The 25,125-nt window shown below is 48.3% G+C and overlaps 1 protein-coding gene and 1 long non-coding RNA gene across 8 annotated transcripts in view; one reads left to right on the top strand and one right to left on the bottom strand.

The window, feature by feature from the left end:
- LOC121077398 (synaptotagmin-like protein 2) overlaps nucleotides 1–22,819 on the bottom strand; it is a 44,677-nt gene extending 21,858 nt beyond the window's left edge. For 2 of the 7 annotated variants that reach the window (XM_040572628.1, XM_040572636.1), the window contains exons 1-3: nucleotides 22,456–22,819; nucleotides 3,509–4,069; nucleotides 1,404–1,555 (exon numbers count right to left, since the gene is read on the bottom strand). In XM_040572628.1, the coding sequence (XP_040428562.1) occupies nucleotides 1,404–1,555; nucleotides 3,509–3,609 (253 nt within the window). In that variant the 5' untranslated portion in view covers nucleotides 3,610–4,069; nucleotides 22,456–22,819. Of the gene's footprint in view, nucleotides 1–1,403; nucleotides 1,556–3,508; nucleotides 4,070–8,096; nucleotides 8,394–14,899; nucleotides 16,424–16,778; nucleotides 17,022–22,455 lie in introns of those variants that run through there. The other 5 variants (XM_040572629.1, XM_040572630.1, XM_040572633.1 and 2 more) reach the window with 5 other exon arrangements.
- LOC121077399 lies at nucleotides 14,445–22,460 on the top strand. Its single transcript, XR_005824016.1, has 3 exons — nucleotides 14,445–14,847; nucleotides 17,318–17,814; nucleotides 19,882–22,460. It is a non-coding gene; the product is annotated as an uncharacterized LOC121077399 (long non-coding RNA).
- Nucleotides 22,820–25,125: the final 2,306 nt, after the last annotated feature.

Below are 25,125 nucleotides of genomic sequence, written 5' to 3'. Positions count from 1 at the left end.
CAAGAGCTGTGAGGGATAAGCAAAATGCTAAAAGAAAATGAAGCTCTCGGTTAGTGAAGTCCCTGGCCACTGCTTAGCTTTGAGTGTGTCTGAGTAATGTGGAGCTAAGAAGGGTAACCTAAATGGGTTCGGAAAGGGGAGGAAATTAATGTTACAGAGAAATCCTGGCCAATGAGGCCCAGCAAACAAAGGAGTGATTTATGTTACTGCAACCCCAAGAAGGAAATATGGACCCAGGGAAGATGGCTGAACCAAACTGGTGGAGGAGATATTTGAGTTTTGGACAGATGGAAGACAACCCTGACCTTCCAGAGCCCCGTTATAAGGTCTTTGTTTTAGGACTTTGTGAGGAGCTCTCTTCTGAGCAGCAGCAGCCACTAACGCACCACCAGGTCTGAGTATCTGTGACTACCCACCCTGATAAATAAGCAAGGAGGTTGTGGGAGGCTGGGCTGCAGTTCCACAGTCCTGCTGTGGAGTCGGCTGGCCTGTCTTCATGTTGAGGACTGGGTGTGAGTCAGTTCTGCCTTGCACAAATGTTCAGCACCGAGTGCCAGCTCCAGGCTGGCTGGTTACACCTTGGGCTCAAAGTACAGCCCTGCTCATTTCACATGGGGCTGCTCTCTTCTCTTCAGTGCCCTGAGCCAGCAAATCTGATCTGATCTATTGTGTATGCCACCACGAGAGTCCAGCTGCATGTTGAGCATCATGCAGTACATCTGCTTCCAATCAGCACGTGGTGCCAGACGAGCCACGCTGCAGCACAGCAGCCTGGGTACCACTCAGACTTGGCCCCAAAGCCCTTTTTACTTTGAAAGCCACATCGTGCCTTGGAATTACTCCCGGGTAAAAAGCTAGGTATGGGCCATCACTCTCCTCTCGGAGAGGGCAAATTTCTGCCAGGAGACAAGAGGCAAGCCCCCCCTTTGCAGAGATGTGACTGACCCCTCCATCCTGGAGGCCTGCCAGAGCAGCTGGCTGTTTTCCATCAGATCACTCTAGGAATTGGAGGGGGCTTTGACCCACACGTATCAGTTTGATGCCAGAAACTGCCCCACATCATCCCTTTCACTTCCTGCTTCCATGACAAGAAATGATACGAGTGACCTCTGACAAATACATATTTTGGAATAAAGTAGTTGAAATGGGGAAAAGGCATTTACTGCATGGAGCTGGTAAACAGCTTTTATCTTGGTCCTCCGCCACACTGTAATTTTTACTTTGGGCCCTGATTTTGATAAGCATTTTTTTTTTTCTAGTACTGACAATTTGGCTGAGAACCACTTTCTTAAAACATAAAGACTGGTCCCCAAGAGGCTCCCAGTACAGGGAGACCCACACACCTGGCCACTGTTTCCTGGTCCATCAATTTGTTTACTTAAGACGCACAGTAACGCGCTTACTTTCTAGTTTGCCCTTTTTCCTTCTGATTGATGCCCGAAGCAGATCCGACCCCTCCAAGTCTTCTTGAAACCGTTTTGCCTTCACTTCCGAAAACCATTCACCTGTCACAAACTTCTTCTTCTTTTCATCCTTGATGGAGCCTTGTATCCTCCTGCAAATCAACAAGAACATTACACACTAAAAAGATCTCCGATGCTTCAACTTTCCCTGAGCTCTTGCATAACAGCTTTATGTACAATTCCCCTATATGCTACTACAAAGGATCCAGAGGTTATTCGCTACAATCACAAGGGCCAAACAAGCATAAAAGTGAAAGCTGACATTTTTTTTTTGAAGAAGGAACAGCACCTTGTAAGCACAGGCCTTCACCTCTTACAAACTGCATGTTCATAACCGAGTCACCTGGCAAGGAGATTTGTCCATTTCCTTTGCAGCCCTGAGGGTTTGGAAAGGTGTGGGGTTGTTTACAAGTCCTGCACTTCTTTAGTTTATTTGTCTATTCATGTCGTTATGAGCTGCTCTTTATGGATCAAATCTGATGCACACTGGGAGAATAAATTTTGTCATCCGGGGCGCTAACCTGGCCCTCTGCATTCTCCCCAGAGCCTGCTCCTCTCCCTGCTCCTCCTGCCATGCTGATTTTGGCACACAAACAGTTAGCTCTCCTTCCTGAGCACAGCTTCTCTTACTGTAACTAGCTTGGGCACACCCAGGGCTGGGTTTTGGCACCTAAATCCTTCAGTGCTCTGTTTGCTTACCCTGGGCTTTTAACTCTCCTCCAGTTATTTTGTTTTTATACTACTGCTCAGTGGATTAGCTGCCTTTCAGCTGGCACTGCCTCCTGCAGCTTACCACAGTTCAGGGGCCCTGAGAGACCTCAGAGGCCAGAAGAAACCCCTACCACAGGTCGTACTTCACTCAGCAATGCTGATAGCAAGGGGCACTTGGCACCACTCCACTTAGGGTTTAACTCACTTTGCTCCCAAATGAAAGCCTTTTGTGCAATACCTTCCAAACCAAAATCATCCAAATATCTTTCCCCAAACCCCCACAAAAGAGCAGAAATTTTAGTGCATTACAGAAAGAAAGGAAAAAAAAAAAGGAAAAAAAAAGGGAAAAAATCTTAAGAAAGAAAATAAAAGGATTTCTTTTTAATGTTTCAGTTCAGGGGAGAAGCAAGAGCATGCAGCCACACACACCTCAAGCTCAAGCTGCTTGTGTGCCACCACCAGCTCTCAGCCCCGAGCAGAGGGCAGGGCACAGAGGCTCCCCAAAGCCTGCTGCAAACCCACTCACCCCTTTGAGCCCCGAGCATCCCTCTTACGAGGGGCTTACCCTTTTTTTTTTGACTCAGTGGGAAGTCAAAGAATCACATCCTTAACGAGGGGGGTTGGGTAATGTGGCACAGTGCCATCCCCACCCACTGAGCTACTCATTCCTAGCCGTAGGGAATTTGGTGCCATCTTCCTGAGCCTGGTGCATACTGTCAGGGCAGATGGTCGAAAGGCTGGCATTTAAAAAGCGACAGCAGCAACAAGCAATCCCGATCAGCCCCAGCCGAGCCCCAGGATGCCTGGAGGCGAGCGTGCTGGACTCACAGTGATTCTTGGCTCCCCGCAGACCTTTGGCAGATCACGTAGCCTCTCACTGCCCCTCTCTGCCTGCTGTGTACACACCCACCTTGGGGATCAGGATGTAAACTCTCACTTAGAAACTCTGCAAGGGATTCCTGCTGCTGGGTGAGGAAAACAAGGCGGTAGCTACTGCCCTGCTCTGACCCCTGACACTGAGAAATTGGCATCTTCCCCCCGAAGCAGGAAAGGGGCATTCCCCTTCGCATCTCTGAGGGCTACTGATTAAGCAAAAGGAGAGCCCAGCCCCTCAGTCCCACAGAGCAGGGGTGGCAGCACAGCAGGCTGGCTGGAAAAGCAGGAGGTGCAATGAAAAGATCCTTCGGGATCCAGGCATGAAGGGACAGCACTACTGCAGTCTGCATCTCTCCCTGTGCGCGCACACACTCACACACTCACACATCCTCCTCTAAAAGAAGTAAAGAAATCCCCCCAGTGAGCTCACGTCTGGCTGGTTTTGCGTGCTCTCTCACCTGATGCGATCCCCGTCCTTCTTCTTCAGCTCCGCATCTCTCTGCAGAACCTTCATCAGCTTCTCATACTCCTCCTCGGTCAGGAAGCTCAGGTCCAACATCTTCCCTGTGCTGTTCTTCAGCTCTTCAGCCAGCCGAAGCAGTGACACACTGACAACTAATCCAGCCCAGCGTGCCGCAGTCCCATGGGCAGCCCCTGCTGCAGCCCGCGCCGGTGCTGGGGAAAAAAGGGCTTCACAGCAGCATGGCCAGCTTGGCTGGAAGTTGTGCTAGCACCTGGACCCGCACTTGCAGGCACTAGGCAGCTCTTCCCTGGCACGTTTCTCTGCACCGCATGCCTTCCCCTGCCAGGAAATTTCTCCCAGCAAAACGATGCTCCTTCGCTTTTCTTCAGGCACAGTCGCAGCGATTTGGAAGCCAATGTCAATCAAGCAGGCACGCACGGCAAGGAGCGAGCTCGCCGCCCGCCTTAGCTGCGTCGTCTCACCAACGGCAACCCTGGCACCTCCAGCATGCGCTTTCCTCAGCAGCGAAGTCTGCCTCCGTGGAGTTCAAACATCCCTGCAAAGAAATAACGCCGAGATGCCGTTTATGATAAGTGCGCCATATGGTAACCGAATGTGTACATTGGGGGTTTTTGTTTGTTCTTCAGCACAAGTTCCAAAACGAGCTGCCCTCCTTTCCTCCCCGTCCTACAGCTCCTCACACGGTGCTACCCTAACCCAGGCGGGATTTTATTTTAGCTGCTTTCCTGCTAACAGGTAAACAGTTGACTCAGCGGGCTATAAGCAAGATACGCATATGAATTACCAAACTGCTTGCTTGCTTTTTATCTCCATTCTTCTATTCCTCGCTTCTTCCTGCCCTAAATGAGACGAAGGGTAAGGAGCCAGCCTTTGCAAAGCAACTGGAAAACAACCGAACAGCAATCTGCAAGTGTTACTGCTGCATGTCAGGCCATACAATGCCAGAGGCTGCTCATCTTCTAACATCAGCGCACTGTGCCTTCTGCTGCACTGGTATTTGCTGTTCAAACAGAGCACTTGGTATTTCAGCAGGCACCAAAAACAGCCAGAGGCTGCAGGGTGTGGAGGAAGAGTCAATCATGTGCTGCTCTGCTGCTTTATCCCTTTTCCTCTCCCCGGCCAACCTGAGGGCAGGAAGGTGCACCTCCAAGGGAGGAGAAGTTCTGCTCCCGTCCATGGAAGCAGTTTCTAGCTCACCAGGTGGGATTTTTTCCACCGTGTCCAAGCCCGTCAGGTGACTGTGGCTTTCATCATGTGGCTTTTTCTCCCAAAGCCACAGCCTTGGGAGCCAGGTCACTAAATTCTCCCCTGATGGGGGAAAAGCTAACTGCAGCAGGAAGCCTCCTCTGCTGCCTGTCCCCAGCTTGTCCTCCTGCCCATGGTGGCAGCCAGCCTCCCCGAGCCACCCAGCACCACTCCATCTCCTTCGGGTGCTCCTCAGAGCTCTGCTTCTGAGCGTTTTTGTCACCCTGCTTTCGACTGCCTCCACACGACGCACCTCTTCTTGAGCTGGCCTATGCGAAGTCGAGCGCAGATATTTCCTCCTTTGACATCATTTTACAGATGAACGGTGTTTTCCAGATGATACATTCCCACATGTTTGTTTCAAAAGGGTGTAACAACATGTAGAAGAACTGGCATCTGTCTGTAATGCTTACAACAAATACCACAGGACATAAAAAAGTCTGAACACTGAAATGAATGGACCTTGTCATAAAAACACCGTCATTATTGTAAAACATTTTAGGGAAAGAAGAAAATTTACCATTTCACATATTTCTTTAAAGCAACCACGGCTGTGCATGTCACACTACGTTTACAACCTTTATCATCAGAGAGACTATTGATACACCACTTCATTTGGAACAAAAACAGTAATAAAAAAAAAAGAAACCGATGAATTTCTACCGTTTAAACCTGCATTTCATCCATCTTGGCAAGGCACTTCCAGTTCTGGTCCCTATCTCCTATTCTCTCTGGCTCTCAGGCACAATCTTACTGCTAAAAAAGACAGGCTAACAGAAATTTTTGGGACAGATTTTATTTTTTTATTTTTTTTAAAAAGGTATCTAGGGACACATTTCTCACAGTATTTGCTTCTCTAGAATTTTTATTTATTTTTAACAACCCCATGACATGTGGGCTGGAATTACTGCAGAAAACATTTTGAGCAGAAGCTCATATTTATTCATCAGGAGGGCAGTCAATTAGAAAAACTACAAAAAATGTTTCTTTGTAAACGGCCCTTTACTGGGAATGCTTTATCTTCTTGGAACAGTTATGCTAGAAGGAAAAGGTTAACAGAAACCAAACAGCCAACTCCTTCTTTTGTTTCAAAATAGTTAAAAATCAAACCACTTCACGTGCTTTCTGTGGGAAAAAGGGCTGGCCCAGCAGACTGCTCCAGCTGGAGGTTTTGCTGGCAGCTCGGGAGCCACAAAGCTGCTGACCCAGGCCCGCAGGAGCAAACACAGCTCACAAAGGATCTCCGCACATGGCACCATCACTGCTGTGCCTCGAGCCACGCAGTCTCCGATGGGCACACCGTGATGTCGCATCTTAGCTTCTGCAGGGCGAGGCTTGAAATGGAAGAACCCCCCAGTTAACCCCCCAAGGACACAGGGAGAGTGCATTGTTTGTTTGCTTGGCTCTGTGACTGCAGTGGATTAAGGCTAAAACTCCCCCAGGTTGCCTAATCCCAGAGCTGACACTTTCACTCCTTCAGCAGCACCACACAGCTTTGATTTGCTTTGCGACATTACCCAGAACCCTCTCCCCTCTCAAAGCCCTGTTAATGAACAGCTCAGAGAGCGCGGGGATGGGCAGCGTGGACACCCACCTCTGCAGAGCCGCAAGAAAGCTGGGACCTCACGCAAAGCATGGGAAACACGAAATCCTTGTAGATTTGTAAGGCAATGGTGGGAGTCATCAGGCAGTGCTGGGGCAGATTTTGTCCTAGACTGGGACTTTCCCAGCGCAAATGTCTTTGTTAGCCCACCGAAACAAATTGTCTTTGGACAAACAGTGCACAAAGAAGTTGCTCCCTCCTCTACCCCTGATGGTGGGAGACCCCTCCCAGCTCTCTGGCAGCAGGAGCCAAACTGGTGAGTATTGGAAGAGGGAATTGCCTGGGTCTGGATCAGTGGCATCCACTTAAATCCACACAGAGCACACTCGGGCTGCTCTCAGGCACTGCAGTGCCGTGATGGGAGCTGCCCCACAGGTCCTGCCACTTGTCATGACACAAGGGTGGGCAAAGCAGCTTAACATGGCTCCAGTAACAACCAGAAATCTGAGGACACTGGATGTCCAATGTACTTCCTTCCAACTGCTTTTTTCGGGGAAGAGATTATCACAGAGATCAACCTGCACGCCCAGCAGTGTTGACAAACGTGGGTGCTGAGGGCAGTGCGGAGACAAGCAGAAGCACGACCTACCGTGTGGCACAACTGGCTGCATCTCATCCTGTGCTAGCTTTTGATTTCTTTTGGCTGCCACAGCAGAGAGCAGCAAACGCTCCATGCAGCAGCAGAGACCTGTGACAGCACGTTCGGCTGCTGTGCAGCTCGGCAAGCCCGGAGCCCAGGCACTGGCGAAGCAGCGAGGGCTGCTCTGTTAACCAAGCCCGGTGGTAGCTGTGCACCTTGTCCCCCAGCCGGTTCTCCAGCGTCCAATTTAACAACAGAGGGATGGCCACAGACAGCTAGATTGCCCTGTGACACACGAGCTCATCCTCAACAAGGGCTAAGGGGATGCAGCTGGTGAGAGGACAGCGAGCCAGCCTGTGCTCAGCATCCTGCAGGGGCAGGGCAGGGCCTCCCTGCAGCAGGAGCAACCTCTGTGCGCTTCACAGATCCTCCTCGGTACTTGCTGAACTCACATCAATTTTAAGCATTTGCAATATCCTCAAAGCCCCTCTGTCCCACCACGCATTCAGTGAAAAAGTATCTGCCCGTGTTTTGTTTTGACCTGCTGCTTGCTTGCTTCATCTGATATCCCCGAGCGTTTTATCAGAAAATCCAGTAACAACTGCTCTGCTTCCACCCACCCCACGCTGCTCGCTTCGCAGACCCATGTCATGCTATGGTTTCTCTTCCAGAGGAAGGGACTTCGATGCTTGCTCGTTCCAGGTGTTACTCAGGAAGCTTCCATCATTCCTCACACCCCTCTCTGCCCCCATCTAGCGAACCAGAGAGCTGCCTACCAGCATTTAGGTGCAAAAAGCCTTTTCCCCGCAGCTGCAACTCCTGCTGTCTTCACCTGCAGGGCTGGTTTTGCAGTGCCACGAGAGGCAGCGTACACCGTGCCCTGCTGCAGCTGGGCAATGCCAGAGCCTACAGCTCTGCCGATTCCTCGGATGGAGGAGAGCACCGACCACCTGCGGAAAAGCTAAGAGAGACAGTAACAAAAGGAACAAACCTTCCTTCAGACGTGACAATCTCTAACCTGTCCAGCACTGCCCTTTCTCCCTCCAGCAAAGCACCAAGCAGCAGTATGACGTGCATTCCCCGGCCCCAAACCAACATCCAAACCCCACCTTGGAGGGGCAAGCAAACACCAACCTTTCTTCAGCAGAGCGCGACACCCTCTCGTAGCAGCGTTGGGGCACACCAAGTGCAAGCTCGCTGGGACAGCCCACGGCCCGGACAATGCTCATTTCCTTGTTCCTCGGCGTTCGGCGTGTGCCCACACGTGACCGAACGCAGGTGAATCACCCCCAGGGGAGCCTGCCGGCCGCGTGGGGTCACGGGCATGCAGCTGCGCCCACAGGAACCGCTCTGCAAGGTGCAGCTCTGGAGAGCCTTCCAAAATAAATAGTTTGTCCAGCGCCGGGTAGGGTTTCTGCAGCTGTAAGAGCTGTTCATGAACGAAGGAATGTTACAGACCTCTCGCCGGGAGTAATGCATCCTCTGTCTTCGAGTTACTTTTCTTTTTATCGAAGAAGGGTGTCGTTCTAGAGGGTTTTGTTTTTCTAGGAAACTCATCTCCAAATAGTTTTATCAGGTGAAAATTAAATGCATGGCAGGCATGAAACATAGCTCCTTTTGAATAGACGGATGCTGAAGGGGCTGCCTCCTTCTTTATGCTGCATTTTCATTTTATTTCTAGGAGATTTAACTCAGCTCCAGCTCAAAACAGAACTGTGTTAATGTTCTACATAACTAGCCCGAGCACAAACTGCTCGGATGCACGTTACCAGCTCAGTGCCCTTGCTGGCATCTGCCTACAGACACAAATTGTCTACAGACCATCTGCAGGGCACTCCACGCTCAGCTGTGGTTTCTCACCGTGTACTTTCCCTCCTTCCCAATGCTGCACATTGGGATGTGCCCAGATGAACAACAGACCCCACGAGCAGATCGCAAGGACTAGACACTGCTTTGCATGCAGAGGAAGAGGATGGCTTTAGGAACTTTAACCTGTCAATTAGCTAGGCAGGACCCACTAGTGACAACAGGGTATTTAACACCCCCATTTCATCACCTAGGTCAGTGCAGGATCATCCAGACTCGCCTCAGCCTCGAAGAGCAGGGGCTGCACATAGGTCCATGTAATAAATATATGAAAACATCCCTCCCCAAAACATAACAAAACCCGGAACAGATAATACCAATCTCACCAGGCTATTCATAGCCAGATGAAAATAGCAGCAAGTGGGAAAGGCTGCTTGCCTCTGTCCATACCTCTTTATCACATATCCTGTCACAATGTAAGGAAATAACCTCCTTACGCTTTACAATGCATGGACATTTCCCAGTACCCTTATTAGTCACGACAGCTCTTGTAGGGCAGGTCAAAACCAAAAGCAGCATTGTATCACTGACGATGGATGTGGTCCTGGCACCAGAGTCACACTGGAGTTCCCAATATCTGCTGTAATGAACGGGACCAGAAGTATTCAGCACCAAAACTGCCATAGCTGTGCAGGGTCCGTGATCATAGGATCATGGAATGGTTTGGGGTGGAAGGGACCTTAAAGATCATCTCATTCCAACCCCCTGCCATGAGTAGGGACACCTCCTGCTGGGCCTTGTGCCTCTCCCTGTTCCATGCTGGAGGGTCCAGCCCCACTCCTTCTCTCACCTTATTTCTTCTGGTGACAGCACCATGAAATATGCAGCAGCGTTGCCATCACTATCATACAGATAAAACACTGATGGCCATTATGCTCACGGGCGTAATACGATGATATTCGGTTGGCCTCCTTTAGCAGCGGAGAAGAAATAAAAAGCAAACTACAGGATGGTCTTTCTCTTTGGGAGGGATGGGCTGAAAAGCAGCACAAAACCTGTCTGTGGGGGCTGGTCTGTGCCTCCTTGCCCTGAGGGGTGCCAGTGAACAGGCAGTGCAGCCTGCACACCGCTAGGTTCAGGTGCTCTGATGGCAGCCAAGGGCTGTCCTGCTGAAACGGCACATGGCTGAGCAGCAGATGCATTTGGCCTGTGGCCACGGTCACACCACCAACCCTCCTTCTTCCTTTCTGTGCTCACCTCACCCTTCTCTCGATCATGAAATGAAATACTGTCTTCTGGTTAGCCACTGCAAGGCGCAGCTCTGCGGCACCACGAGGGCTCCTCCGCAGTGCACCCTTTTCTCTTTGCACTGCCTGGTTCTTCACAGACAAGAGTGGTTGTGAGATAGTACAATGTATGTAATATAATTTTTTTCTACGAGTTATCCCACTAAAAATGCTGTGGCTGCAGATATTTTGTCTGACTTGTCCCACTGAAAGGGCAGAAGAGAGCACCACGGAGGGTAGTTTTGGCCGGATGCGAGGGGCAGGCTGGAAGATGGTGGCTCTGCCCCTGGTGATGGCTTTTCACTCCGACAAAGGAAAAATACCACTCAGTTCATCGAGAGCACAACCTTGGGTGGGTTTCTCTCAATTTCAGCCATTGTCTCACATGACACTTCTCTAATGATGGAGAAATCCAGCTGCTTTATTAACACCACATTCCTCCTCTTCCCACTGATCAGGAATGGCACTGAGATGCTCCGGGCCTTAGGAACGGCAGGAATCTAACAGAGCAATAGGGTCTCTAGCCCAGCTCATTGGTCATGGACATTTTAGACCACCACCACCATGCCAGGCAAAAAGATGAGTACACTCCCCTCTTCAGCACACCTGGGGAATGTATAATTGAGGAAATACACCACTGACCACATCAGAAGTGGGTGAAATCCGCTTATCTGCATTTACCCTTGGAAACACCTCTGCTTCTGAAGAAAGGACAGACCGACAACATCAGAGAAAGATTTGTTAAGGCTTCAGTGTCCTTTTGTAAAGAATGATGCACGAGGATTTTTGTCCTTTACGCATTTCTACCCAGCCTGATGTAACTGTCACCTGAATAATTACCTACACTGGGCTCTACCCATCTCCCTCCAGCAAGGAATTACATAGTGAAATTTGCATTACAAGCAATTTACTTCCTTTTATCCATTCTTAATTAAATGAAGCATCCTACCTAGGGTAAACAAAGTCTGCGCTTTTCAGTCTTTTGCCATTATTTCACAGAGCTGGGATCACCAAAAAAAAAAAAAAGCCCCATCACAGGAAAGGTGTGACTCAGCCTCGGTAAGGTCAACAAAGCCCTTCAGTGGTAATAAACAGGCAGTCCAATGCTTTAGTTTAAATATTTGAGGCTTGTGTTTATTTCATAGGTGGGAACTATTTGCAGATCTTGCAGGATGTAGTTCACTGTAATTCCGCGTGCTGCCAGAACACAAATAAACAAGCACAGCCACGGGACTCCGAGCAAACCTCCAATACCCCATTGAACAAGGATGGCCAGGTCTCGGCTGCAACCGAGGACGGCAGCATTTCAGAGGCCTTGCGGTGGGCAGACCCGCTCTGCCTCCATCCAGCCCCACACGGGGCTTTGTGTGCAGGGGAGAAGGAAGCGCTCCCATGTTGCCCCTAAATAGGCTTGGCTGCAGGGTGGGGAGCAGAGGCTTGTGCTAAGCCTGCACTTCCAGGCAGAAAGAGTAAGGCAAGAAAGGCAAAATAACAGAGTTTTAAAAGAGTTTTTGGTTCGCAACAACCCGTCATCCCCACAACTTTGCTGTGAACTAGTGTTGAGCTCCTCACACATCTTTTGTCCCGCGTCGCTGCTGCACTGACTTTTCCATCAGAGAAATACCCTGCTGTCCTGGCTTCCCCCTCAGCCAAGGGAGAAAAGTCACGTTGAAAGAACTCAGCTCTCCTGCTAACATTCTTTATAGACGCCACACACCCCTAAAGTTACTCCTAAGAGCATCTTCTTAGCTGTTAATTTGTGACACATACTTGAAAGCGCAACAAATAAATACCTGGTAGCCGCAAGTGGGAAATTAGCAGCAGCTTAAAGCTGGACCATTGCAGGCGAAGGTTTCTTATCCAGACCAACCATCCCCTGTCGCCCTTCTACTCACTCCTCTTCAGAACCTATTTTCACTTGGTAGAAAAGACAGAAAATAAGTTTTGTTTGAATTTGGCCAAAGAAACTTCCCGGCCTGAAGATGAAGAAAAAAAGCAGCCACTCATGACAACTGCTGGCTGTTATTTTTTGACCCTGAAAAATATTTGCTGACCTCAACTTTGCTTTCTTCCAAGCACGATTTCCCCGTGTTTGCTTCCAGTGGTGACCTACCATAAATTGCTTTCCTGACCCTGCCTGTTCTGCCCCAGTACCACTGAGTGTGCACCTCCTGCCTGGTGCTCTGGAGCGGGTTAGGGCCCACGGGTCAGTTCAGCCACGCACAAGCAGAGCCCCCGTCACCGCACGCATTTCCGCCGGGGTGGCTTGGTGATTTATCCCTCCCTGCTCCTCCAGCTAGTGGGCCTTGGCACTGAGAGCAGAACCTCAGAACCTGAAGCTATTTCTGCTGTAAAACAAACAAGAAAAAAAAAAAAACAACTTTTTTTTTAACATGGTATGAGCTCAGAAGTCAAAAACATGGGGGGTCCAATTCCTTTGTACTCCTTTGCCTGCTGAGCTTGAGAGCACGGTGCTAAAACCCACGGGAAACCGGTGCTGTCTGCTGGGGAAACTTTGGATACTGCAGCATCCTCCCTTCTGTGTCAAGGATGACTTTTAAAGCTCCAGCCACGAGTGGGTGATTCTGAAATAACTCAAAAATGGAATGAAGGTGGCTGTAAAACAGTAATCCCGTTACCAAAGCAGTGGCTTTACCTTCTGTCACAGATCTTTTTCCATGAGAAAACAATTTCATACATGGGAATAATTTTTAATAAACTGGCCACTTTTCTCCCAGGGATAATGCAGCTTCCCAGGCGTGAACTCATTTAGCGGAGCCATTTATGTGCTCCATGAGCCAGATGACTTGCATGGGACAGGAGATATTTTGGGCAGCACTTGTTATCTACAACAAGAAAAAAAGCACCCGATCCCACTGGCTGTTCCCTACCGCACTCAGTTACGTGAAAGATCTCGTATTTAAATGTCCCCAGTGAAGGGTGATGTGCAACATCCACAGACATGAGGAGGACAGGAAAAAGTTTCAGCGAGCTAACTAACTGCAGGCGTGATTCTAGACAGGTGTGTTTAAAGTAGCACAAACCTGCATGTGGACAGGAACCACCATTTAGTTTAGCTCAAGAGAAAGTTTAGGTAAACTCAAGTGAGAAATCCAAACACAGATTGTACCAATTTAATTAAATCAACCAAAAATAAAATCAGTTTCAGATGATGATCTGGCACCACTTTCTTCAACAGACAAGGTGTTTCTGCCATCTGTGCAGCTCCACGAATACTCACAAATCTTGCAAGGAGGTGGGGAAGCCAGACTTTCTGGATAAGAATAACGAGATCACCTGTAGCATTGAACGACACTGTTTGATTTCTGGGTGCTCAAGCTGAGTAAGTGTTAGGAGCTTCTATCTGAGCAGTGACAGCTATCCCTCTGAGGATAGCTGCCCCTGGTCCAGCAGCCACGGCACGAACAGAAAATGTCCCCTGAAAGGGAAAACTCCCTGACCTGGCTGCTCTCTCCCCTCCGAGGCGAAGCTGGGGCTGCCTCACAGAAAGGTAACTTCATCCTGATCCAAGGGGCACTGTCAGGCGCTCGCTTCCCAGTGCGGGCTGCTGCCTGCTGGCAGCCCCAGCACAGCCTCGTGCTCCCTTCGAGCGGGGAGCGTCATTGTTCTCCCGTCTCTGAAGCACAGATAACAAGATTGATTTGGATGCAAAGTGAGCCTGCCGCACAGCGGACGCTTTGCCCTTGTCGTGCCATCCCGTGGCAAGGGCTGCCTCCTTCCCGGTGACGTAAGCTGGTAGAAGTGACATGATCTATGGGTTCAGGAGGAACAACAAGTTTGCACTTCAATTACAGAACCCTTCAGGAGAGCAGAGACTTAGTTCTCTACACAGAGCTGCTCAGATATTCTACCAAAGGAGGGACAGGGAGGAAGACAGCAGGAAGGAGGGGAAAGGCATGAGGTCAGCCCTCGTAACCAGCTGATCCTCAGGTTCTGACGTCCCCAAAGAAGCCCCACAGCAGCATGACACCAGGTCTCCACTGTCCTGCCCACACCGTGTGGTCTGCCCCAGGACAGAGGCACACAGGTACAGAGCGGTCCGTAACGTTCCTGGGCAGGACAAGCTCTGCTGCCAGCTGTTTTGTTTAAGAAGCATACACAAAGAAAGCTACGCAAGACGTAACAAACAGAGGGGAGGCAGCCACAGGGTACCAGAGCTTGTATAACAGCATCGATCACACCGGGGAACAAGGGACCGGCTGCAAATGGAGCAGCAGTTAATGAACGCCGCTCCTGTAGCTGTGCCAACTATGTACAACAATGCAGCCCGAAGAAGGAAGTAAACAGAAGCGGGGTGGAGGGGGGAGCTATGGAAATACAGACAAAAGAGCAGGAGAAGTGACGGGGCAGCGATACCTCATGCCCCGGGCTTTCAGAAGTAACTCGCAATACAAAGCAGGAAGGCAGCAGCAGAGTGCACTAGGCAGCGTCCCGTGGGAGCCACCGTTTGTGCAGCAGGAACCAGGGACACCCCTTATTTTGTAGGGCTGCCCAGGCACCAGAGACATCCTTTATTTTGTAGGGCTGCCCTCTTTTTCCAAAGACTGTCTCAGGTCTCCTCCGGCAGGCAGCTGCATCTTTAGCCCGCATTCTCTTCCCTGAGGGCCAGCAGCTGCCTCTGGGATTCATTCCTAACGCAGGCCACAATCCCCCTCCGCGCATGGGGGCCGAGCCAGGAGCCCCAGGTGGCCACGGGGCCCAGAGGGCTGTGGGAAGGGCCCTGGGAACCACCACCACGACGCCCGGCAGCCGGCAGAGCCGAAGGCAAAGAGGTGGGTTGGGGACAGAGGGAGGGAGTGGGGAGGGCAGCGAGGGGAGCAGTACCTCAGCTGGCAACTTCTCACTGCTCTTCCCACCCGGGGGTGCCAGGGCTTTTCCCCCGTGAGCTCCTTTCTGCGGTGGCCCCAGCCCCGCTGCTCTCTTCCCGGAGCGCTGCAGAACTTGCCTGGCTTCTCGCGTCCCGGCTGCAGCGAGCGGCAGCAGCGCTGAGGCAGACGAGGTCGCTGAGAGCGCTGTGCTCGTACCGGGACTTGGCTGGGATGCTCGGAGCCCGTTTGGGAGGGTTCGGCATCAGATTAAGCAGTGCAAAATAAATCCTGCAGCTGCAGGAAGAATTGTGACATGATGGTTCCGTACAACATAGCTTGGATTTGCAGCCTGTACTTTCATGTTTTTAGCTGGGTACCTTATACCCAGGCTGCTACAGCCTATGTCTAACACAGGTATAGAATAACAGCCCTAGAGCATGCCATAAACTCTGCAAGTGGCAGGCTTACAGAGCCTCCAGGCATCACTGAGAGGTGAATTTCTGGGTGCTGGAGAGTCAATGCTCATGCATTAAGCAAAAGAAGGAGCAATAGTTTAGTAAAGGTTCATTTTCTGGCCAACCCTGATCAGTGACAGTGAAAAATGTCACTTCCAAGTGAGTAAACACAGTGGGAACAAGTCTACAATGGCTTGTAAAATCAGGGAAAAAATCCATTTTATTACTGTAGCCAGCTACTCTTATGCTTTTCGCAACTTTCACTCTCTTAAAGTCTTTGTGTGAACAGCTGGCAGCAGCCACGTAAAACACTGAACAGTTTCTTGCAATAGTCTGGCAGGTTCCCTGATGGCCAACGTACATCCCTGGTGATTGGTATGAAGGATGATACTGCCCAAGTGCATCAACCTCCATGCCCAGGAAAGGAGACCGGGTATCCTGGGGCTGGATCAGTGCCTCTGCCTCTGCCAAGGACTCCCAGGAGCACCCAGTCCAGATGGGAAAGCAGGGAGAAGTGGGAACTTGGAGTTGCATAAGCCCTCGCTAAGTTTAAAAAACAACAAAAAAAGCTTTGGGCTTGCTCCAAGACACCAGTATTTCTGCAATAACCCTTAGGCATTACTCCTCTGCCAGAGATCTGTCTCTGGGGTGCTTCCTCCTCTTGTGCCATGGTTGAAGCGACAAAGGTTTGTCCATCCATGTTACGTTAAGGGAAAAAAGTCCCCCAAAACCTCGACAATGTTTTGGAGTACAGTGGCTGACTGCTTTTTGGATCAGGTGTGCCTTTAACATGGATGAACAGTCCTTTTGCTTTCCCACCTACACTGAGGCCTCAGCAAGTACAGTCATGACACGACTCTTCCTTCTCAGTCATCTTCTTTCTACGCTATCCTTTTTCTTAACTCGAATCCCACTGAACCTAGAGTGTTTTCAGTATTTTTAGCTGTGACTTTCAAAGGCTGCCAAAAGATAGCTGAAAAGTATAGAGCAGTGCGATTAATGCTCTCAGCATTTCTTCATGTTTGGCTCTGTGTTGGAGGAACTTCAATGTGGAAGCACAGCAGAAATCACTAGCAACTATTTCATTGGGGTTTTTCATTCAGATTTTTGCTATCCCAATGGTCTCTGTAATTTTCCTCCCCATCTATTTAGCTGGGGTGCTAAAATTGCTGGGATCACCAAGGGAAGAACGTGGTGCTCATAGATGCTGTTTTCTTCCCACTGTCTTGTCACAAAAATACTGGATAGAGAACAAACTGGTGCTCAGTTTGGTTTACTGGGTGCTAAAATGTTAGCTTACAGCATGTTGGAATAAAGAAAGAGACAAAAATTTCTCATCCATTACCGCAGACACTTCACCAGCAAGCCATAGATGTAACTTTGGATTCCAAAGCAAAAAAAAGAAAAAAAGACAGTAACAGTGTATACGCAGGATCCTACCTGTATTTGCAGGAACTGTGCATCTAGGGCTGAACAGGTACAGAACAGCTATGTGTCTCCTCAGACCGATCCCTTGCAAGCCTGTTGTATGTCTTGGTTAGAGAAGGAAAGTCAGGTAGCAGCTAAAACCCAGCAAGAATAATACAGTGCAGGTCCACTGAAGCTACAAGGAGCCCATCTAGTTTAAACCAGCTAAGAACCTGGCTTTATTTTACTTGGCACTGGGGACCTCAATTTTTACTGATGAAAAAACAAGTTGTTTTAAACAAAAGCTGAGCCTCTGTGTCCTTTGCACAGTAATGTGCAAATCTGTATTGGTTGGCAGTGAGGACTGTGAATGATTTTTGATGTTATCTGGCTGAGCACTGTTAGTATTGTAAGGCTTGTTGGTTGTTTTTTTTTCACTTAATAACAGTTTTAAAAGAGAAATTGGCTCATGCTTCAGGGAACTTTCTGAGAGGTTTACAAATCACGTGGCCCAAGTCATAGGAAAGATGTTACTAATCGCCTACTAATCACAAAGCCACTAATTGTCATAGGGCCACAGTCATACTGGTGACGGAGCGGGAGCCACAGGAGGGGCTCGAGTCTGCACCCAGTCACTGGGCAAGGCCCTGACTCGCACCAGGAGGGGGGAGCTGGTTCCTGGAGGTGAGGTTTCTCTGTAGGACACAGAGGAACACAGGCACCTGCAGCGATGAACCGCCCCATCCTCCAGAAGGCGAGGAGAGGCACGCACCTCCTTCCTGAGGTGCCTCATATTCCTTCACCAACTGCGTAAGGAGCTCAGATAACACGGCCAAGGAGTTCTGCTCCTAAATGAGGTGAGCAGACTCTAACCCCAGATCAGTGACTCCTTTGAGACCTCAGGTGGGTTTTAAGGCTTATTTCATTCCAACAGCTAAAAAGCCATGCAAAGTAACCATGCAAAGCCTGGCAGGCGCAAGGAAAATCCTTCTGGAAAACAGATGTTGAAGCCTGAGACCTCCAACCACATGTCAAGACCAGTATTGATCAGTGGTAGCAGAGGAAACAGGTGAGAGTTTAGATGTGCACACGATAAAATAGCATTGATTCTATACAGATACACACTGCTCTGGAAGCAATGCACATATTTGTGGCCATACATGTTTAGGTTGAGGGCAGTGTACAGCAGAATGAACTCACCACAGAGAAGGAAACACCGTGCAGCTCTGCTTAACACCACCGTTGCTCCAGTGCTGAACTGAAGAGCTGTATTTTCAGGCTAGGCATAGGGTGCCTGTGCCAAAAGCATCTTGAGAAATCTGTTCCCTGCCTTCCAACACATGCAGTAACCTCCCTTATAGCAGAAGGCAACAAGCAGCAGAAGGCAGCTTCTCAAAGAGAGACAATTAGTAAAGGCTTTCCATTTGCAGCCAGAAGAGTGCTGCGGGTGGTGAAGTGATGCCGCCTGACACCCCTTCCACGTGCCATCCCATCCCTGCCCGTGGATGCACTGCCCGCTCCCTTCACTTCAGCAGGAAGCCACCAGAAATGCACGTTTGCTGCTCACTGGCTTTCAAGATGGAAGGAAATGGGCAATATAAGCAGCAGAGTTGCTAAGCAATATGAAATTGTGCTCTGCTCCAGCACAAGGCTCGGCACACACATTTAAGTTGCACCAAACTCCTTGGCACGACTGGTCAGCTCTGCCATTTCCTCTTTTTGCACCCTCTAACAGGCATACATAGCATAACCTGTTTCAGAATAAATATACTGCGTGCACTTCAAAATCACAGCTACATCTGCGCATCACCCAGTCTCTCACTTAGGCCATTTTTATGGATTGCACTGGGCCTTACACCAGACCCTTAGTAACATGCTCAATTTGAACTAGAAGTCCACATTTGCCCAGCAGATCTTCAGTGCTATCAGTAAATGTCTATTTTGTGAGGAGTCCCACTGAACTGCCAAACATCAGCGTGAGAACCCCTGTTCTATGATTTTTTTTCAAAAACAAATGGATTTTACAACTGCTTATAGCCAGAATTTTCAAGGACAAACTGCATTTTGTTTAGTGTCTTTATAAGCAGTCAAAGCAGAAAATTCTACAGAATAGTTCTTAAAAAAAGAAAAAAAGGAATAACATTCATTAGAATTTCTCATTGCTAGAAATCAGGAGCACTTCTCTTCCTGCCCCCTTGTTACAGGGCAGCATCCCTCCCTTCCTCCTGTGCTCCCTCCACCAAACCAAGCCAGGCTGACCGTTCACCTGCGTGTTCTCCAGTCTCAGATGGGTGCAGTGAGGTTTTTTAACCTACCAGTTACACAAAGCTTCTGCATCATAAAGAAAAGGCATCAAAATAGGCTGTATGCTTAACATTGATGGAATAAAACAGAATTGTGCCCGAAGTTTATACAATTAAGATATTAAAAATGCCTAAATGTATTATGCATGTATTTGCATAGAGAAAACAATGCTTTTGCTGTATTTGCCTTCAGGGACTAGTGCACAAAATGAGTTTACTTACAGGAATGAGAACACAAAAATAGCATTTTCTAAGGAAACAGGAAATATTTGCTGCTCGTTCTCTGCAAGTGCAAATCAAGCTGCTACAGAGAGGGATAGGATAACGCATTTAAGGCATGTGGAGTTGCGTTCAATTAAAATTAAGCAAGTCTGGTGTAGGTGTCAAGAGTCCGTCCTCGCGATGAACTCACAGACTGCCACCCTTATCCCTTTGCTCAGTTCATGTTTTAAAAAAGGAAACACTTGCAAAAATGAAAGTAGCCTATGAACAGTATGGGAACTACAAGAGAGATTATGTTATTCACATAAATTTCTTTCTACAAATTATCAAGTAGTTATCAACTATTCTACTATTATTGTTGTAAATGCAGTGTTGAAGTAGAAAAATTGGGAATAGGCATTGTCCCGTTTGCCTTCAAAGTCCAAATTGCAAGAAGTTGCTAATCTTTTTTAATCCTTCTTAAATCCATATGATGGCACATTCATGGTAGCTCTGTGCTTACACAGGGCCACTCCAAATAGTTAAAAAGCATGAACAGGACTATAAAAATAACAAAAATATTAAAAATAAATGTACCTAGTTGATTTGTTTTCTGTTTCATGCTCTTTTAGGATGTATTTGGAATTTTTTCAAGATTTTTTTCACGCAACCAAAATGACAGAAACATCCTTACTTGAAGGAAAAAGAGAATACAAACTGAACTTTCACAACATTATTCACTACCAGCATGCCTGGAGCTAGGGATTTAGGGAAAAGCATTAATTATTACATGGCTCATGAGAAATTTGACAGTCCTGCTGCATCTTAGGTCACTGCCATCCCCATGCAACGCATTACCATGATGGAACGCATTGATTAGATAGCAGCTCTCCACAACCCGTGTGCTCAGCAGTGTCCTCCTCTTCTCCAGCCCCCATCCCGACGGCTCACTTCAATGCCACAGCAGCCTCGCTGACGCCACAGGACTAAAATCAAGGCTGCAAGTGATTGCTTGCAAGGTCAAGGTCTTGCTGTCCCAGGAAGCCACTTTAATGACATGTAATTACTGTTAGCAACATACAACCACTCTAATCCATTAGCTACAGGTCAGTTGTCCACTGGGGCGTGACCTGACTCCCAGAGGCACAGCAAACTGCAAACAAGCTTTTTGTAGAGATGCAAAGACAGTGATCATTATGGGTGCTAAGGAAACACTCCCTGCTGGATATAGGGCATTAACCTGCATTTCAAGGCACAACGAAGAGCTAATGCTCCTTCAATGCTAGTCACATCAGTGGTGCAGAGGATATAAGTCCATGAACCAGATTTTAAGCCATTATTTCTTTCTGCGAGCTGTCTGCTTAGCGAATTGGAAGCTTTTCAGCATTTCATACAGGCTCCAAGAACATTTCACTTTACTCACCAAACATTACAGAAAAGGCCACCCAATAGGAGTTTTACATCATCCTTGGCACAGAAGCAATATTCAGTGGTTGGGGCGGAAAAGAGCAAAAAGAGTCCCACTGCACTTCTGATCAACCTGAAAAGCAATGTGATTCTTTGGGGAGGCTGGTGCAAACCTGAGGCTTTTGGATTTTGCCTTGTGAGAGCCGGGGAACGACGGGGCAGCTTACAAATGGAGGCTGGGAAGTTGCAGGGCACAGAGGCTGCCCATGGGGCTGGTGCCCGTCAGCTCAGAGGAAGGCAGCTGCCACACGGGAGCCGGGAGACAGCACGGGGTGCAGCCGTAGGGGTTGGACCACGAAGCCAGCGGTGGTGCACAGCGTGCCCCAGCTACAGGCCAAGGGTCGGTGCTTTCTCCACCAGCAGCACATTTGCCTGGCTGCAGGATCCTGCTGCCGCGAGGGAAGGCGGGATGGGCGTGGAAGCGTGCCAGGCCAGGCTGCCCCGCTGCTTTTATTAGTTCATCCCAATCACATCGCTGTGTGCCACTGGACAAAACAGTTGTTACCGAAAGGTTACACCCTGCAGCTTTCCCAGCTGCTCCCATAGCACACAGGCTGCTGGCAGTTTCATTTTCCATCACTTCCCTCCAGTTTGCAAACTCACTGCCCACCTGACCACCTCAGGATAACAAGTGCTCCCGAAGAATTCAAACTGCTAGTGTGTGGTGTGCAATAAAGCTGCTGGGCTGCAGGATCTGAGTCCCGATCAGCTGATGAATAACTTTGGTCGTCTGCCCCAGGCAAATCAAAAACATGACAAAAATGTGCTTAGGTTTCTCTCCACCGGTCTTCTGCACTGTCTTTTTATTCAGGATGGCTGATCCTCTGCTAGACAACTTTGTCACATAACACCGTTAGACTCTGCCATACTCAGTGTAACTCAAATAATTAAGGCAGCTATAATGGGATTACTACCAAAGCAGGGTAGGAAGCATCATATCATTCTCAGCCAGAATTAAAGCTAATTAAACCAGCAACCTTCTCCCAGTACTGTGCTCCTATGCTAGGTTTTCGGGGAACGCACAGATACACATTAAACATGCTGCAGAGTGATGCAGCCATGTAAAGAAGTGCACCGACATATCTGTGTCCAAGTATTTTCTTGAAACAGTGAGAATTAAAAACTATTTTTTAAATAACAAGTGAGATTGCCTTCTATTTGACAACATGAACTGGTCTGTTTAAAAAGCACCAAACTCTAACATCATTTTAACATATATCTACCCAAAACCTCCATTTCAGAGATGACAGAAGCAGGTGGAAATCATCAAGTTCAAGACAACTGCATGAATTTTATCTCAGGTTTTAGCTTGGCCTTAAAATTACATTACCATACCTGTTAAGACATGCAGGCACCATACAAATTGCACAGTTATTCACACAGTTGATCTGAAAGCACTGTTCACTTCAGACAGGTATACGACAAATACTGCCACTCAAGGAACGATCCCACTTAACAGTTTCAAAAATTGTTCGCTTATGAAAATGCAAGTGATGATTAGAAAAAAGACCTTTCCCTCTGATAAGGGAGACAGTTTAAGCCCCAGATCCTCACTGTGAATCTTCCGTTTTGTTCTGCTTTATTAGCTTCAGTTTCAAAACAACATGAAAAAGAAGAGGAGGAAAAAAAAAAAGGCATACAACCAAAGTTAATCATAGGCATTGAAACGGTTATGCAGCCAATGCAAATTCAAGGGAACAGCAATTCCACAGAGACAGAACCACTGTAGTGTGATTCACCAAGCAGCAGAGAGCTTGCTTTGGTTCTGACACAGAAAGGGTTTCTCCGATGGTGGTACTTTTTGTTAGAAAGTCATTCTTCTGCCTGAGTCAGCCAGAGCACTCGTGGCGCACAGCTCACCTGCCAAATGAGGGGGGCAAACTGAACATTTATGCTACCACCACGACTGCTGTGAACCCTTCTGCAACAAACCTCTCTCCAGCACGCCCAGTCCAGCACAAGCACCAGCAGCTGCAGCTGTTTTGCTTTTTGTAGGCTTTTCTCAGAGCAGGAGGCAGGAAAGACAGAAAGAGAGTTACCATCAACCCCAAAGGCCTAAGCCAGATCTACAACTGTATCCAGGTGCTTAACTCCTCACCAATTTCACATGAGACTCCTAGGAGTAAATAAACACTTGTGTGGAGACAGGTGTTGTGGCCCTGTTGCAATAGAACAATTCAGGGTGACCTTATTGCGGCTTTTCAATACTTAAAGGGGTCTTATAAAAAAGGTGGGAAACAACTTTTTGCTCAGACAGATAATGACAGGACAAGGGGGAATGGTTTTAAACTAAAAGGGGAGATTTAGATGAGATGTTAGGAGGAAATTCTTCACTCAGAGGGTGGGGAGGCACTGGAACAGGCTGCCCAGAGAAGCTGTCGATGCCCCATCCCTGGAGGTGCTCAAGGCCAGGTTGGATGAGGCCCTGGGCAACCTGATCTGGTGGGTGGTGTCCCTGTCTGTAGCAGGGGGTTGGAACCAGATGATCTTTAAGGTCCCTTCCAACCTAAGCTGTTCTATGATTCTGTGAATGCATTGCACACAAATAAATCCCTTCAGCAGCAGCAGGCATCAACTTCCCACAGCTGATACAGGCTAAGAAAACTTCCTACCTCTTCTGTGGCTGTCAAACAGGCCAGATCAGGTGGCAAAGGTCTAGCATTTTGCATGCTTTTAACAAAATCCCACTGAATTAACTGCCTGCCACATTTTGGAAAAAATTCAAAATGTCCACGCTACACCAACTGCAATAGTCCAGGGTTGTGGGAATGTTGGAATAACATCCCAGGCCACTGCCAGCCCCAGGGGGGCTACACGCAGACAGCTGATCCAGAGCGACCCTCTGCACCAGATTTGGCACCCCCTTTCTGTGAGCACGGCCCCTGACATGGGTTGTTAAGTACTAATCAAATAAGAAAAAGTTCTTGGAAATTGATACAGAGGGTTATGTATATTTATGACCAAGTTATTTTGAGGGAATAAACCACAGTGCTCTCCTCAGAAGAGTTTATATTGTTGGTACCTTTACAGACTTCCACTATCTGAGAGCCTGAAACTAACAGTGAGTACAGAAATTTACTTTTAGGCTCCAAATACTCCCATGAAAGCTTAGAAATATTATAAGACAACAAACAAGGTTGCACAATAAGTAAGTAAACTGTAAAGTGTAATTGAAAGTCAATCTGATGATGGATTTAGAGGGTTAAGGCAGCTCCTTTACTGTATCTGTTTGAATTTTTAATTACGTTCCTCTCTGCATCCCCAGCAATCAGGTGTGATGCGGAACTAGAGAGCTTTGTGAATCACGTTATGCTGGGTTTGGTGCCTTTGAACAATAACCTACTTAGAATATTTCAGAAACACAAAGCACTTGAAGCGCTGCTGAGCTTAGTCAAGCTAAATGTGGAATTCTACAGCAAGATTAAAATTGGATTTTGGGCCAATAGAAGCAACCCAAGTGTCATCGAAGTGCTTGTCTAGGCAAGGCAGCGCAGAAAGGCCTGCTGCTTTGCTCCGGGTGTGTCTCCGGGCTTCATTTTTGTAATGACTGACACTTCTATTTATAGAGTGAGCACAGGGGAGTTCCTTGGAAGGCAACATTTCTGAGTATGTTTCAGTGTACACAGACCTGAGTCACAAAGTCTGTTAACATACAGTTCCTGGTACTGGCCCCTTCCATTTTATCAGGAGATAAAGTCTTTGCTCCACCTCTGGCATACCCGCTCCACAAGCGGATCAATGCTTTGCCTACTCAGAGTTTGTGTGTACGTCCCTGTGGCTTCCCTGCCCATGGCAGGGGGGTGGAACCAGGCATCTTTAAGGTCCCATCCGACCCGAGCCATTCTATGATTCTGTGATATTTCTCTTTGGACTCACGGTCTCCTGTGCATCCACGGTGAGACATACAACTGTTCCAAGTCTTGTCCTCTTTGTCACGAAAAGGCAAACACTGCCTATCCCGTGGGAACACTGCATGAAGCACTGAAAGTCAGAACTAAGGAAAAGACCTCTTTTATAAATTGTTTTTGAGATGGTTCATATAAAAATACAATCAAACACTGACATCCACCCAGAGATTATTCAGGAATTTCCATAGCAATAGCAGGCACGATAAAATTCACTTAATTACATAAACCTGATCCTGATTATAATTGACCCAACAAGAAACTCACTGCTTCTACTGTGAAGAATCTACTGCCACATCACAAGCCATCAGAGATGAGGGTGAGCCTGGAAATCTCCAGCTGTCCCACTACACATGGCCAGAGGCTGAGCCCCACTTCCCAAAAGGGCTTCCCCAGCTGCAGCAAGGCCCTGGCTGTGGAAAGGGTGGCCCATCACTAAAGAGGCTGGATCATCAGGCATGAACTAGGCCCCTGTTTTCACCAAGCATGGAAAAAAAGTCACTG

The sequence above is a fragment of the Cygnus olor genome, chromosome 13, assembly GCF_009769625.2.
Source record: "Cygnus olor isolate bCygOlo1 chromosome 13, bCygOlo1.pri.v2, whole genome shotgun sequence".
Taxonomy (NCBI): Eukaryota; Metazoa; Chordata; class Aves; order Anseriformes; family Anatidae; genus Cygnus; species Cygnus olor.
This window is presented reverse-complemented; position numbering and strand designations above follow the sequence as displayed.